Here is a 14,490-nt window from a genome sequence, read left to right as displayed (position 1 = left end):
CAATGTTCATTGACCTAAAAAGAATCTTGAATATGTGGATCATAATTTCTTAATAAAAAATAGAAAAATGTAGATGTTCAGGTGAAAATTGTGCTTAGTTTAGAAACCACCTGCTTAATAGAACATATCCACCAAAAGCTCACTCTCACTGCAAATCCACAAACAACGGTGTCCCTCAAGGGTCATTCCTGAGTTCCCTCCTATTCTCTTCATTTATTAATGATCTCCCTTGGGATCTTCACAGCCTTAACTGTATTATTTATACAAATAGCATAGTTATTTCAAAGGCATGTTTGTCAATAACTGAAACCAGTGTTTCCCTCCAAAATGACTTCAAGCACATCTGGAACTGGATACATGTCAGCAGACTACCCATAAATACTACTAATTCTATTATAATGAGAATCAGAACTAATAAGAGGCTTGTTATGGCACAGACAATCATAACACTTGACTTATACAACAAAAATACCAAAGTGTAACACTGGCTCTAACCCTGCCATTTCTACTCCATGCTACACAATAATCTCTAAAGATTTGGCCCATTTCAAAGAAGCCTAAAAAACAGTCCACCTTCTAACAAAAGAAGCAAGACAAGCCATTGCTATCAATTTACTGTTATCTTGGGTGGATTAACCCCTCCTAATCATTGCCCTACAGTCCTCCCAAAACCTACACCTACCCCTAAGGCATGGAGAACAAAATTCTTAGGTTCATCCATTTGAGCACTCTTTACGATCACCACTGCATGACCATAAATAAATATGTCTCCCTACTCAAGAAAGTGCTACTTTCCTTCTGTACCCCTCATTTACAAACTATTAAATGAGACTACTACCATCCTCTTAGAAATCGCCTTCACTCTAGGAATGTTTCATACACACTTAAAAACAAAGATGACAGTCTCCTGATCCAACCATCCTATATATTTGCCACAGGAAGGTCTTTGGCCAAATTAGCATCAGCACACTTGAATAAATGCTTCCAAACATCAGGAGTTCCCCAACACTACAGTTCAAATATAAATTACCTAAAACAAAAGTATAGTGTAGAAACCTACCAATATCATTGTTTTGACAATAAAAGATAAAAACAGTACCCCCCCCCCAATAGCTTTCTTTCCTATCAGTTTTGGAATACTACCATCCAAACAAACCATGCGTACATAGTGAAAATTTAATTATATACTCATATCCATTTCTCTGCCCTCCTTTCCAGACTATATCATTGTTGCTGTTTATTCTCCCATCCACTCAGCCCTTGTTTCTTTCCACTATATCCATTTTCTTCAGTTCATAGATGTAAACTGGTTCATATTTAGCACAGTGATTACAAGAAAACTTCATAGTTTCTCATATTATTTATAGATTTAGACTCAAGTGCTTTTCTATATGTCCATTGTTGCATTTTGATACGCTGATCAGTAGTAATGGATATTTCATTCCTGATCTCCTAATTCTTTGAAATGTTTATACTTATGGTTTTACAGTTGCTTTGTACTATACTGCATTTTATATACCCCTTTTCTGATCACTGTGAACTCTACCTTTATATTTGTATTGTACATGATTTGTTATATGCACGCAAGGCCCAAGTTGTACCTGAAAAAGTTCCTTGGACTAGTGTACTTACCCAGTTAATGAATGCAAAATAATTAAATAAATCTGCTACTTTTGCTGCAATTAAAAAAATAGTTCTTTATTTTTGCAAGAAAGCTGCTATATCCTAAATGAATGCATGACAGTATACTATGGAAACCTGAACCAGCATTTCTTTGTAGAATAAATTGGGTTGAAGAAAGCATGTTGTGGTATAGTTATTAAAAATAATGAAACGGTTCCCGTCAGTGAAAACTAAAATGGCAGTTAAAATAACAAGATCTGCCAAATGCAAATAGGAATGCTTGTAGGTGTATGTGATATTTGCATTATACATACAAAAATGGACAACAATGTTGATAGAGAAGTCACAGGAGAGACATGCTTTGAAAAGCTGTCTGTGTACCTACCGATACAAACTCTTCAAAACTGATCTTGCCATCTTTGTTGCTGTCTGCTGCCACAATAATTCTTTCTACGATTTCTCGTACTCTGTAGCCAGGCAGGGGAAGGTTTGCCTCTTTGAAGAGATCTTGGAGTTCATAGTCACTGACAAAGCCACTGTTGTCAATATCTGCAAATTTATAAAAATTAAACAAATAAATAAATAGAAGAGACATGCAAAATAACAAATAATAGCTTCATAGCACATGCAGTGAAGACTACTTCTAAATGTATTTTCATTGAACTGGTAATTAATACTTCTAGTCTTTTTAGCATTTGGGATTCCTGTAACTGAGTGAGCATCAATCAGTTACATAGACAGGGTCCATCTCCAGAGCTATATTATATATGCCTGTATTTTAGAACATTATCATCTGTGACCTGAGACTTAAAACAAAAAAACAAGAAAAGAAAAAAAATAAAGATTTGTCACTCATGTCTTGTAAGCAAGTCTATTTTTCTACTTGTGAGTCTGTTTTGAAATGATGTCCTAAAGGTAAATTACACAGTTTAACTATTTTTTTACCAACTGCAAGTGTTTCACAGGGACCAAAGCATATTATGCAATACTAAGTCATTTCCAGAAGTGGTTTGTCATTTAGTATATCCACAGATGTTGCAGATATGTATAAGCAGTGTGCTGCAGCAAGGTATAATTTCAAAATTATCATGTATTACTGGAGCTCATACTGTAGTGACATAAGGAAGAGTACAGAATGTACACTGACAATTTCTTCATGTCTGCATATTTGCATTAATTCGTGTTGGTCAGTTGTTCTGTGCTGTAAATGCAGAGTGAATTTGTGTTACATCCCCACACTGACCCAGAGCTATATGTGTATATTAACCCCCTTTACATTATATTCTCACCAGAAGGTATCAACATTTTTTGATACAGAGATTAAGAAATAAGCTAGGATTTTCAGGTTTATAGCCAGAGAAATCTTTCTGGAAAGGCATAGATTTGAACTTCTGGTTAATGCTATGGGTGCATTGCAAAATCCATTGATATAAAGATGGTTAAATCCTATTTGTAAACAAAACTCTTTGCTCTCCTCAGATTTCAGTATTTATTTATATATTGATTACCAAATTATCTGACTGGGGCATAGTCTTTAATAGCAATATTCTAATCAAACTCAAACAAAACACCACTCAACACCCACATACCCAGACACAGTAAACAGACATACAAACAAACTTTTTTTCAATGGGCAAACCTCACACACACACACACACACACACACACACACACACACACACACACACACACACACACACACACACACCTTCAAAATGTATATAACCATCTCTGACATACATCGGGGTAAGAGCTGTTCAGGTTTCTGAACTGTACAAACACCTGTGTCACACCATACCTCACTGAAATCTCTGATTACCCATTCACAGGCACACTCACAATCGTCGCATACCACAAACACCATACACATCCACACACACCAAACCAAACTGATTCCTCACACACTCACTCATTGCATCCCCCCCACACATATTAAAAACATACACTCTGCAAGTAGCCTGCATTCTAACATATACACCAAAGAGACACCCCTGGCTGATCACTCACTCAGACACATACTGAAGACCCCCACACACACATATCATCCACAGAAATAAACTGCACACACAGCTCTGATCTCTCATTCTAACCAACAAACAGAGGGACAATTTGGTTAGTTAGCTTCTCAGAAGAATCCATATAAGAAGAAAGAAGCAAATCTATGCACCCCCCCCCCCCCCCAGTGTGGTTCCTGACTGAATAGGTTTGATTGTACATATGTTTTTCAGTCCACTGAGGCAAGAGGCATATTGTACAACCAATTTGTGGGGAGTGGTATTGGCATCCAAAGTGATATCTTTTCAAATAAGGTTATTCCTAGACAGTATTACTATGATGCTCTCAGAAGCTATCCTACTCTTTTTAAAGTCTGACTGTATGCATGTTTATTGAAACAAATATGTTTCCACCATTATCCATTTGACTCATCCAGTGGTTCTACAACCTTCACCTAATTGATCAGTTCATTCTTCTTTTTCTTCCTGGGGGATGAGAACAAGGCCTATAGGGGGTCTCAATAGCCCCCCTACCTGAGGAGGGTACACCAGATCCATCCTCAGTCAAGATGAGAGCACTATATCCATTTGTTCCCTGCCTGATGAGTTCACTTGAACCTAAAAGTTGAGACAAAGTCTGGTTTCATCACCTACCTTGGGTGTGAGCCCTATGGCACATTCAATCCCCAGATCAGATCTCATCAGCTCCCTCACTCCATCGTGGTGGATAGTCTAGTAGCATGGAGTGAGATAGTTACTAGGTCTCATTGACAACCTAACTCAGTCCTCACAGCAACACTGCGAGTTTCATAACAGCTGCCCTACTGTACATGTCCATCCTATAATGTGGTGCTCTGCTTACAGCATGACCATTAGTAGGCCCATTGCTATGGGTGATAATTCTGCAGTCCTGCAGATGCCACCAATTCAGCAGTCTGATGCCACCTTCCTCTCAACATTTCTAGACACCCACTCTCATCCTCCATGTTGGTCCCGCCAGCACCTGTACAAAGAACTAAGTGTGGATAATCTTGGCCATAGTCCGGAAGTTAGTGGTAAGCCAGGTACTGAGTTACTGTAGAAGGTTTAGAAGTGAGGAATCAGGTTGGTTCATGTGGATATTTACTTAACTGAACTGTAAGTACACTTCAAATATGTTGCATTCATCTGTGTACTGCTACATACTGGTTACAGGAATAGCATTATTTTGTCTATTTTTTAACTTACTTTGCATGTCAATCATTAGAATCCCTTATATCACATACACCATGAAGATGTTATCCAAACACACCTCCCCATGTCAGCCTAGACCAGTGGGACTCTCACACTGCTAGAACCATTTGACCCATGAGCGATTCCACACATACATACATGCAGCTATCCCGTCTGAAGTGTATGTATATGTGTGTGTGTGTGTGTGTGTGTGTGTGTGTGTGTGTGTGTGTGTGTGTGTGTGTGTGTGTGTGTGTGTGTGTGTGTGTGTGTGTGTGTGTGTGTGTGTGTGTGTGTGTGTGTGTGTGTGCATGCGTGTGTGTGGCTTGGGAGGCACTTATCCTTGCCCAGTTAGATTGCCTGCTGGCATACCCAGCCTTCTCTGGGTGTCAGATATGCAAAATATTTGGCTGTCTCCCCTCTGTTAAGGTAGGTGAAACTGGTATTAGTCACTCACCATCCTTCGCCACTTTCCCCAATGCCTGGGTTGCTGATTAATCATAGGTTATCTCTGTCACAGAGTTTTATTTCTCAGCATCAGAAATTCAGATTTGTATGAGCCCAGAATTTCTGTTCTACAATGTTTCCTATTTCTACACAGTTGTGTGCCTGTGGAGTTAATGTAGTTAAGTAAGGGGGGAGTAGGGTAGCACTACTACTGGGGATGCAGGGAGCTTGCCCTATTGTGAAGATGCTTGCCTTGTTTTTACAATTTACAGCATGAATGGCATATCCGTGGACACACTGCCTGTGTTGCGATGTTTTGACATGGCTGACTCAGGCACTGGGATAACATTTTAACTAGTTCATCTGAGGAAATAATAATGATATCCTAACCGGTGTTGTTCTATCGGCTATATTCACCACAGACCCTGAAAGTGAAAACTAGGAGAGCCCTTATTACAGCATAGCTTAGGACAGCTGGCGCTTGTAGAAGAACGCTTAACACAGAATAAATAGATGGTCTGAGATCTAGGGGCAGTATGAGGAAATGGTAATAAACATGTTCGTAATTCACTCTGAGATTATGTGAGCTTGGATTTAAATATATTAGTTAAGGGCATTGCCCCCTGCAGGGGAGGGTGCCTAATCAGTGTATTAAGTCCATCTGACCAAGATTAATGGAAAAACAGTTCAATCATATAAATCACATCCTTAAAACCTTTTCACTCATTCAAGACCATGATAACAAGGTGCATACCAAGCAAAACTTAATGATAAATAATGTTCAAACCCCTAAAACTGTTACAAGTAACTCAATGTGTTGAAATAATAAAGTAAACAGATAAAATCAATCAAAATACTGCAATGTACCTTATATAAATGAAAAAGTGCATAGAAATAAAGGCATAAATTATGAACACAAAAACAGTAAATACTATGCACTTAAAAATAATACTGTAATACATATTACATATTGAAGAATGCCTGCATAAGCGTATACAGTTTTAACTGTTTTAAAAAGAAGAAATTTTAAGTGGAATCTCTCAACTGCTATGTACAGAAACAGGGGTAGCAATAGATAAACAGTTTAATGGATGTTAGATGGGCTCTATGTATCTCTAACAACTCTCTGGTGGTGTAGAGGGTCCAACTAGTTTCTAACAAGATCTTGCTAGCAGCTAAGACCTAGATTATGTAGACCATACTAAACAGCACCAAAGCCATGGATATGATTCCGAATCTGACAAAAATTAAATAAAGCACACTACATTATCAAAGTCTTTTAGAATTAACAGATATGTTCATATTTCTCAGAAAATAGTACCCCTCAAAATTAAAACATGCAACATTATTAAACAATCAATATTTAGTTTAATATTGTTATGAAAGGAGCATCAGTGGTATCAAATGTCACTATACTATTAATGGTACTAGTGAAAGATATACTAGTAATGGCAATAGTGAATGCTATACTATTAATGATAATAGTAATCACTATACTATTAAGGATAATAGTGAAAGTTATACTAGTAATGGCAATAGTGAATGCTATACTATTAATGATAATAGTAATCACTATACTATTAAGGGTAATAGTGAAAGTTATACTAGTAATGGCAATAGTGAATGCTATACTATTAATGATAATAGTAATCACTATACTATTAAGGGTAATAGTGAACACTATTTTCCAACTCACCTAAACACAGGGCTATTTTGCTGAATCTGCTCTTCAGACTGTCTCTCTACCCAGAAAGACTACATAACAGGAATGTAATTTTATGAATATAATCCAGGCATGGTTGTGAAAAAAACAGCATTTGTGTTTTCATGCTGGCAGGTTTATATGACAATGAATATATAGTCAAAAGTGCACAGAATACTGTACACATGTAATAAAAAATTCTTATAAGACAAGTAGTAGATTTTTCAATGATGGCGAAACCTTTTACAGATAAACAAGAGCAAGCTCATACACTTGTCCGGCATGGCCACTAAAAGGTTAATATCAGCAAACTGGAATCAAATAAAAGTCTTTCGGCTTTTCCCGGTTAGGGGTCGCCACAGCAGAACTCTGGTCCACTCATAATAGAGGATTTTCTGGGGGGAGCACTGCTGAGTCTCAGCATTTATGGTAGCTTGATTCTGTAGCTCCATACTTGAAACTAAGTCTTGTTTGCAATGAGGTGGTGGAAGAGTTTATGGGTAAATGTACATAAAATCTCCAATGGGCTGTATGTTGGTTGCTTTTTGCTTTTCTTTGGAAAGTATCCAAGGGTGGAATAATTGGGTACAATACTCAACGTGGGGACTATATGGCAAGAAATAGGCATGATTCACATGGAAGATGAAGCAATGGGAACAGCATTGGTTAGTAATGAGCAGTGTACTGTGCATTTCGAAGAGAGCTGAGTTAAATAAGGCAGTATTTCAGGGAAGGGTGTAAATATTGTTGAGTCAAAAGAACATGCCAAAAGAGAAGACTCCACGAAGTTTTCTGAAATTGGCTTGCTTTGTTGGTTAAGAAACTTCCAAGCTGATACAATTAGAAAGACAGAGTCCATATAGCTGGGTGTGTGTCCCAGCAGCAAGAGAAACCAAATCACTTTATTGTAAAAGTTTGCCAGGCTGCAGTTCAGAAGCATCTGATGCTGGACGAGTAGTTAGTTTGTTTGGCTTCACTACAGAAGTATCTGCTGCTGGCTGGGTAAAACATGATAGTAGCAAATCATTGTTTCTACTAAAGTACATCAAAAGAGAGGACAAATGTATCACACCACTTGAAAACTGACACAATATGAAGCCAAAGTCCACACAATGTATCCAGCAACAGTGAGTGTGTGTGTGTGTGGGGGGGGGGGACATCAGTCTTACATGCTAAGTCATTACAGGATGCAGTTGAGCATAATGACATGGTAAAAACAAAATATGTGTGTCAATTCACAGTGAGGAATGCAGAGTAGGATAGAATGGAATTGTGCCGTACTGATATACAGTTTGCAAATGCCTTCAAAAGTACCAGTGCAAATATTAGGTTGCTGCAGGTGCATAGAAGTAAGTCAAAAGGAAAGTTTGTCACAAATGCAACCAATATGGAAACATGTAGTGTTTTTTCAGCACAGAAATTGAGTGGGTATTACAGTGCCTGTACATGAGGACATAAAGGACTGCTCACCCTTCAAGGGCCAAGAGCACAGATAATGGTGTATGGGTGTTGTACAGAAGTCAGAGGGAAATAGGTATAATGTAGTCAGCCAGTCCATAGCTGGTACAAATTGAAAGGGTGAGGCCAGTCCATAGCTGGTACAAATAGAAAGGGTGACACCAGCCCATAGCTAGTACAAATGGAAAGGGTGAGGCCAGTCTATAGTTGGGACAAATGGAAAAGGTGAGGCCAGTCCATGGTTAGTACAAATAGAAAGGGTGAGGCCAGTCTATACCTGGTACGAATGGAAAGGGTGAGGCCAGCCCATAGCTGGGACAAATGGAAAAGGTAAGTCCAGTCCATGGTTGGTACAAATAGAAAGGGTGAGGCCAGTCTATAGCTGGTACAAATGGAAAAGGGTGAGGCCAATCCATAGCTGGTACAAATGGAAAGGGAGAGGCCAGTCCATAGCTGGTATGAATGGAAAAGGTGAGGCCAGTCCATAGATGGTACAAATAGAAAGGGTGAGGCCAGTCCATAGCTGGTACAAATGGAAGGGTGAGGCAGTCCATAGCCAGTGCAAATGGAAAGGGTGAGGCCAGTCCATAGCTGGTACAAATGGGAAGGGTGAGGCCACTCCATAGCTTGTAAAGATAGAAAGGGTGAGGCCTGTCCATAACTGATGCAAATGGAAAGGGTGAGGCCAGTCCATAGCTGGTACAGATAGAAAGGGTGAGGCCAGTCCATAGCTGATGCAAATGGAAAGGTTGAGGCCAGTTCATAGCTGGTATAAATAGAAAGGTGAGGCCAGTCTATAGCTGGTACAAATAGAAAGGGTGAGGCCAGTCCATAGCTGGTACAGATAGAAAGGGTGAGGCCAGTCCATAGCTGATTCAAATGGAAAGGGTGAGGCCAGTCCATAGCTGGTATAAATCGAAATGGTGAGGCCAGTCCATAGCTTATGCAAATGGAAAGGGTTTGGCTAGTCCATAGCTGGTACAAATAGAAAGGGTGAGGCCAGTCCATAGCTGGTACAAATAGAAAGGGTGAGGCCAGTCCATAGCTGATGTAAATGGAAAGGGTGAGGCCAGTCCATAGCTGGTACAAATAGAAAGGGTGAGGCCAGTCCATAGCTGATGCAAATGGAAAGGGTGAGGCCTGTCCATAGCTGGTACAAATAGGGTGAGGCCAGTCCATAGCTGGTACATATGGAAAGGTTAAGGCCAGTCCATAACTGGTACAAATAAAAGGGTGAGGCCAATCCATAACTGGCACAAATAGAAAGGCTTAGGCCAGTCCATAATTGGTACAAATAGACAGGGTGAGGGCAGTCCATAGCTGGTACAAATAGAAAGGGTGAGGCCAGTCCATAGCTGGCACAAATAGAATGGGTGATAAAGAGGGTGCACAAAGTAAACCAGTCTTGCAGGAAGGAATAATGAAGGAATCTTTTACAACAAAGAAATTGTTCATAAAAATCAATGCAAGATACCAACAAAATCAATTAATTAGCACCAAAGTAGCCAAATGGAAATGTAGAGGGTGCTGTTATAGTATGTGTAGTTATTATATGCTGTCCAGAGCAGGTTTTTCTTTTGCAGTCTCCTATTCTTTATTGCTTCACTTGTTTTGTTAGTCCTACAGAGTAGCATGATATGTGTGGAGAAGGATGAGTAATATGTGACTGGTGGGAAGGGTCTTCAATGTCTGTGATGTGAGATATGTGGAGAAGTACAACAACATTTTTGCAGTGGAAGGTGGGGGCAGTGATGTTAACTGGCAATCAGGTAAGCAACAGGTAGTGGGATCCTTTACGGTTTCACCCTTTTTAATTTCTCCAATTCTGGGGGGTTTCTAATACCATGATAGGAATGAGCACCATTCCTAAGTCAAGGTATAGTTAAAGTTCATGAAATTAGTATTGTTCCAATCTTTGATGCTAGACAAAAGTGCTTTTCACAGTATGGGCAACGTGCCCAGAACTGACTCCTTACGCAATTCATATGGAGTTACATGTATTGGTAGTATATCTAAGTATGACTGCAGATTCTTTTTTATTTGACCCATTGCTCCTACTACTATTGGAACTGTCTAGGTATATTTATTCCACACTTTTCTCATTTCTGCCTGTAAATCCTGTTATTTTATGGGTTTGTGTCTCTCTCTGTACATGTGACATTGTAATAACTATGTGTAGCAATTTCAATGTTCAATGCTACTTTTTTTTTTTTTTATTGATTACTATTTTTGGTTTTCTCACATCTATTTTTTGAACTGTAATGCTTCTCATTTACATCTATATTATAGTGTTTGCAGAATCCTCAGTGCAGCAGTCTTGCCACATTATTGTATCTTTCAGTGTACAGGCCCTTTGCCATGAATGTATTATACCCAGCAACAAGATGTACAACTGTTTCCAATTCTTTTTTATATAACCTACATTTGTCGCTTTCTCTCACATGTTCAGTGGACTTTGTAAACCAATGTGTATGTAGCCCACTATCCTAGACTGCCATTATTAACCTTTCATTTTTGATTTCAACTTGCCTCTACTTAACCATTCCTGTTTTAATTCCTGATCAACATGAGGTTATTCCAGGAAATCTCTATACTTGCCACTACATTTATGGCTTTGCACATTTTTTCCTTCTCATTTGATCCTTCTTACATTCTTTTTTTTTTTTGTTTGTTTTTTGGCACATTCTGTTTCTATCTGATTTTTGTCTACTTCTAGTTTGGTTTCCATTTCTGCTTGACACTGGAAAGCTTCTCTAAACTAAGTAGAGAGGTCCTTTGGTCCTCTTAGACTTCCTCTCCTCATGTTTTAAGACGTTCACTATGTTTAGATCAGATGAGGTGAGCAGATATTTATGCAGTCCCACAGCTGCAGCTCTATACATGTAATCAGTTCTTGACACCCATACCTCCTTCAGAACGATGAATGTATAATCATGGCACACACTGATTTTTATATATCATTTGATAAGTGTGAACCATTTATCTTATTTTCCTGTCCAGCTGATCAAATGCCTTTTGGGGCAAGTCAATCACACCAAAACTGAAAGGAAGAACAGGAAAAGCAAACTGCTTTATAGTTTGGACTTTATTCCTAAATGTCAAGGCTGTTTTCAATATTAGTTTAAGTCTTCTGAAGTATTTCTTACCACTTCTATCTTTCTGAGTTTTTTTATCTGTTCCATCTTCTATATTCTTTTAAAAAGTGACACCTCTTGTCTTAATTGCTTTATAGTATTATTTTATTTAATTTTATTTTGCATTTGTTTACTGGGATAGTCCGACTGGATACATGTCCATTTTCAGCAGAGGCCTGGGGAGAAAAGCTCCACAAAGACAAACTTACATAGATTACACAGAAGTTAGCAAACAATTATAAAAACAAAGTGATTATATACAATGGGTTAGTAGTGTTCCCTAGTAGGGACTCACAATTGTCATGGACAGACAATTAAAAGTAAGAGACATCAGATTGGAAGCAGAGCTTGGTGTTGTACTTACAAGTTATGATAATTGCAGAATATGCTTTTAGTTTATAACTTAATCAGGGTTGGTACATGGGCATAGCCAATTCACTTTGAGATACTGTTTGAGGTTTTTTTTGAAGAGACATTTGGAGGATTGTAGGGTTATATAGTTTGGCAACGAATTCCAGGTTTTGCCAATGAAGTTGGCAAACAGGGATTCACCAGCAGAGTCATTAGCTTTGAGGGTTTGGACCAGTAGTTTATCACCTGACCGTAGGGATCTTAGATTGCTATATGGCTTAATATTTTTAAGTGAGGGGGTATCCTCAGGGTGGTACAAAATTTTGTGCGCTGTTAAGAGTTGATTGAATTGAATTAAGCTGGGCAGTTCTGGCCACTCTAGTTGTTTAAGGTTCTGGCAATGGTGGGTTCTGTAGGTGGAGCCAGTGGCGAATCTGGCAATATGATTGTAGCTATGGGACAGCTTACCTAGTTTAGATTTGTTGAGGTTTGAAAGTACAGGCGAGGCATATAAGAGAGAAGAGAGTAGGTGTGATCGGGTAATTGCAGTCCTAACCAGTGGGGTTAAAAATGTCTTGTTTCTATACAGTGATCCAAGCTTCTTATTGATGCTCTGTATGGTTTTGTTGACCTGTAGGTCAAATTTGAGATTATTGTCTAGGATAACCCCTAGCAGTTTGGTGTGATTATCTGGGGATATAGTGGTACCATTGTTAGATGTGACAGAGAATGAAAGTGTAGTGGATCTACTAGTGGGAGAGAAGAGTAGAAGTTTAGTTGTATTGGGGTTCAGAAGTAGGCATTGATTGGTGAGCCAGTTCTTGATAGTGTTAAATGTATTTTGGGTTAAGATTTGCAAGTTGGATGGGGAGTAGGCTGAGCAGATGAGAGTGGAATCATCTGCGTATTGGATGCAGGTGGCTTTAGGGATAGCAGTGTGAAGGTTGTTGATGAAAATAGAGAAGAATAGTGGACCTAATATGGACCCTTGAAGGACACCAAGTGTGAGAGGTAACTGGCTGGAGAGTTTGCCCTGCCATAGTACCGCCTGCTGTCTACCAGTCAGGTAGGACTGGAACCACTGGATCGCAGGCTTGTTGAGGGAAATAGATTTTAGTGAAAAAATGAGAAGTTCATGGCTGACCATATCAAAGGCTTTTGATAGGTCAAGAAAGAGGGCAGAGGTTAGCCTATTGTCATTCATGTTTTGGTTTATGGCAGTAGTAAAGGAAAGGAGGGCTGAGGTGGTGCTGTGGTATGGCCTGAAACCATGCTGGGAGTCGGATAGTAAGTTATTCTGTGAAAGGTATTGCATTAGTTGCTTGTGTACACATTTCTCAATTATTTTGGCTAGTAGGGAAAGAATGTCAATGGGTCTATAGTTGGATATGTCTGAGGAGCTACCACCTTTATGGAGTGGGATGATGTGAGATATTTTCCAGAGGGAGGGGATAGCATTTTCGGATAAGGTTCTGTTGATGAGAATAGATATGGGATATGCAATGGCATCTGCAGCTATTTGCAGGTACTCTGCAGGGAGGAGGTCAGCAGCGAGGGTGGTAGGTTTCAGATTTTTTATAAGTGTTTTGATAAAACTAGTGGATATTGGTTGGAAGCCAAATTCCGGGTGATTATTAGGTAGATTAGGCATGTGGTTTAAGTTAGAGGAGGTTAGTTGATTTGCTAGGGATTGGATTGTTTCAGTGAAAAAGTTATTAAAGGCGATAGCTATTGTCTCTGGGGAGCTATGGGTGTAGTTAGCCGGGGTTGGGTTGGTGGAGTGACCTGGACAAAGTAGTTGATTTAAGCCTGCCCAGAACTTTTGAGGGTTGTTGTGGTGTTTTTGTAGGAAATTTTGGTAGAAGCTTTTTTTATCCAGTAAAATAGATTTTTTTGTATCATTCCTGAGTTGACGATATTTTAGATGGTCAAGTGGGACTTTGGTTGTTCTCCAGCTGGCCCTGGCTCTGTTTCTAGTTTTGATTTTTGCTTTGGTATCTTTTGTGAGCCATGGTGCTGCATTTGATCTAGTTTTTATTGTACGTGCTGGAGCATGGGACTCAAGGATACTTAGGAATTTAGTGAAAAAGTGATCTATGGCATCCTCTAATGTTAGATTTTTTTTAGTTTTGACCAGTCAACTGCTTTTAATTCATTTTGGAATATAGCAGCATCAAAGTTTTGCCTGTTTCTAAATGTTTTATATTTGGGCTGATGAGGGTTTCCTGCCTTATGTTTTATGATATAGGTTAGACAATGGTCGCTGAGGTCATCAGGGAGAGTACCAGCTGTGTACAGTTGGGGTTGGTTATTAACTAGAATCCAGTCTAGAATACTTTCCTTGTTGGTTGGTTTGTTTATCCTAGTGGGAGAGGTTATGGTCTGTTTAAACCCAGATAAGTTTATATGAGTGAGGGGGGGGGGGTCGGAGGAGCAGAGGTGCCAGTCGGTGTTAAAATCACCAAGAACTATGGTTTCTTGGGGATAGGTAGTGAATAACCAGTAAAGGAGATCTTCTAGGGTATTTAGGTTGTTGCCTACTATTATCTACTCAGTTCGTCTGTGATGG

The 14,490-nt window shown here is 39.1% G+C and overlaps 1 protein-coding gene across 3 annotated transcripts in view; it reads right to left on the bottom strand.

Moving 5' to 3' along the window:
* The window catches only part of PLS1 (plastin 1), an 824,936-nt gene that overhangs the window by 336,635 nt on the left and 473,811 nt on the right, over positions 1–14,490 (bottom strand). For all 3 annotated transcript variants that reach the window (XM_044071020.1, XM_044071019.1, XM_044071021.1), the window contains exon 3: positions 2,009–2,172. In XM_044071020.1, coding sequence (XP_043926955.1) covers positions 2,009–2,172 — 164 coding nt within the window. The remainder of the gene's footprint in view (positions 1–2,008; positions 2,173–14,490) is intronic.

The sequence above is a fragment of the Protopterus annectens genome, chromosome 5.part0, assembly GCF_019279795.1.
Source record: "Protopterus annectens isolate FY-2018-M chromosome 5.part0, PAN1.0, whole genome shotgun sequence".
NCBI classification, from domain to species: domain Eukaryota; kingdom Metazoa; phylum Chordata; order Ceratodontiformes; family Protopteridae; genus Protopterus; species Protopterus annectens.
Note: the sequence above shows the minus strand (reverse complement) of the source record. Positions and strands in the feature narration are given on the sequence as shown.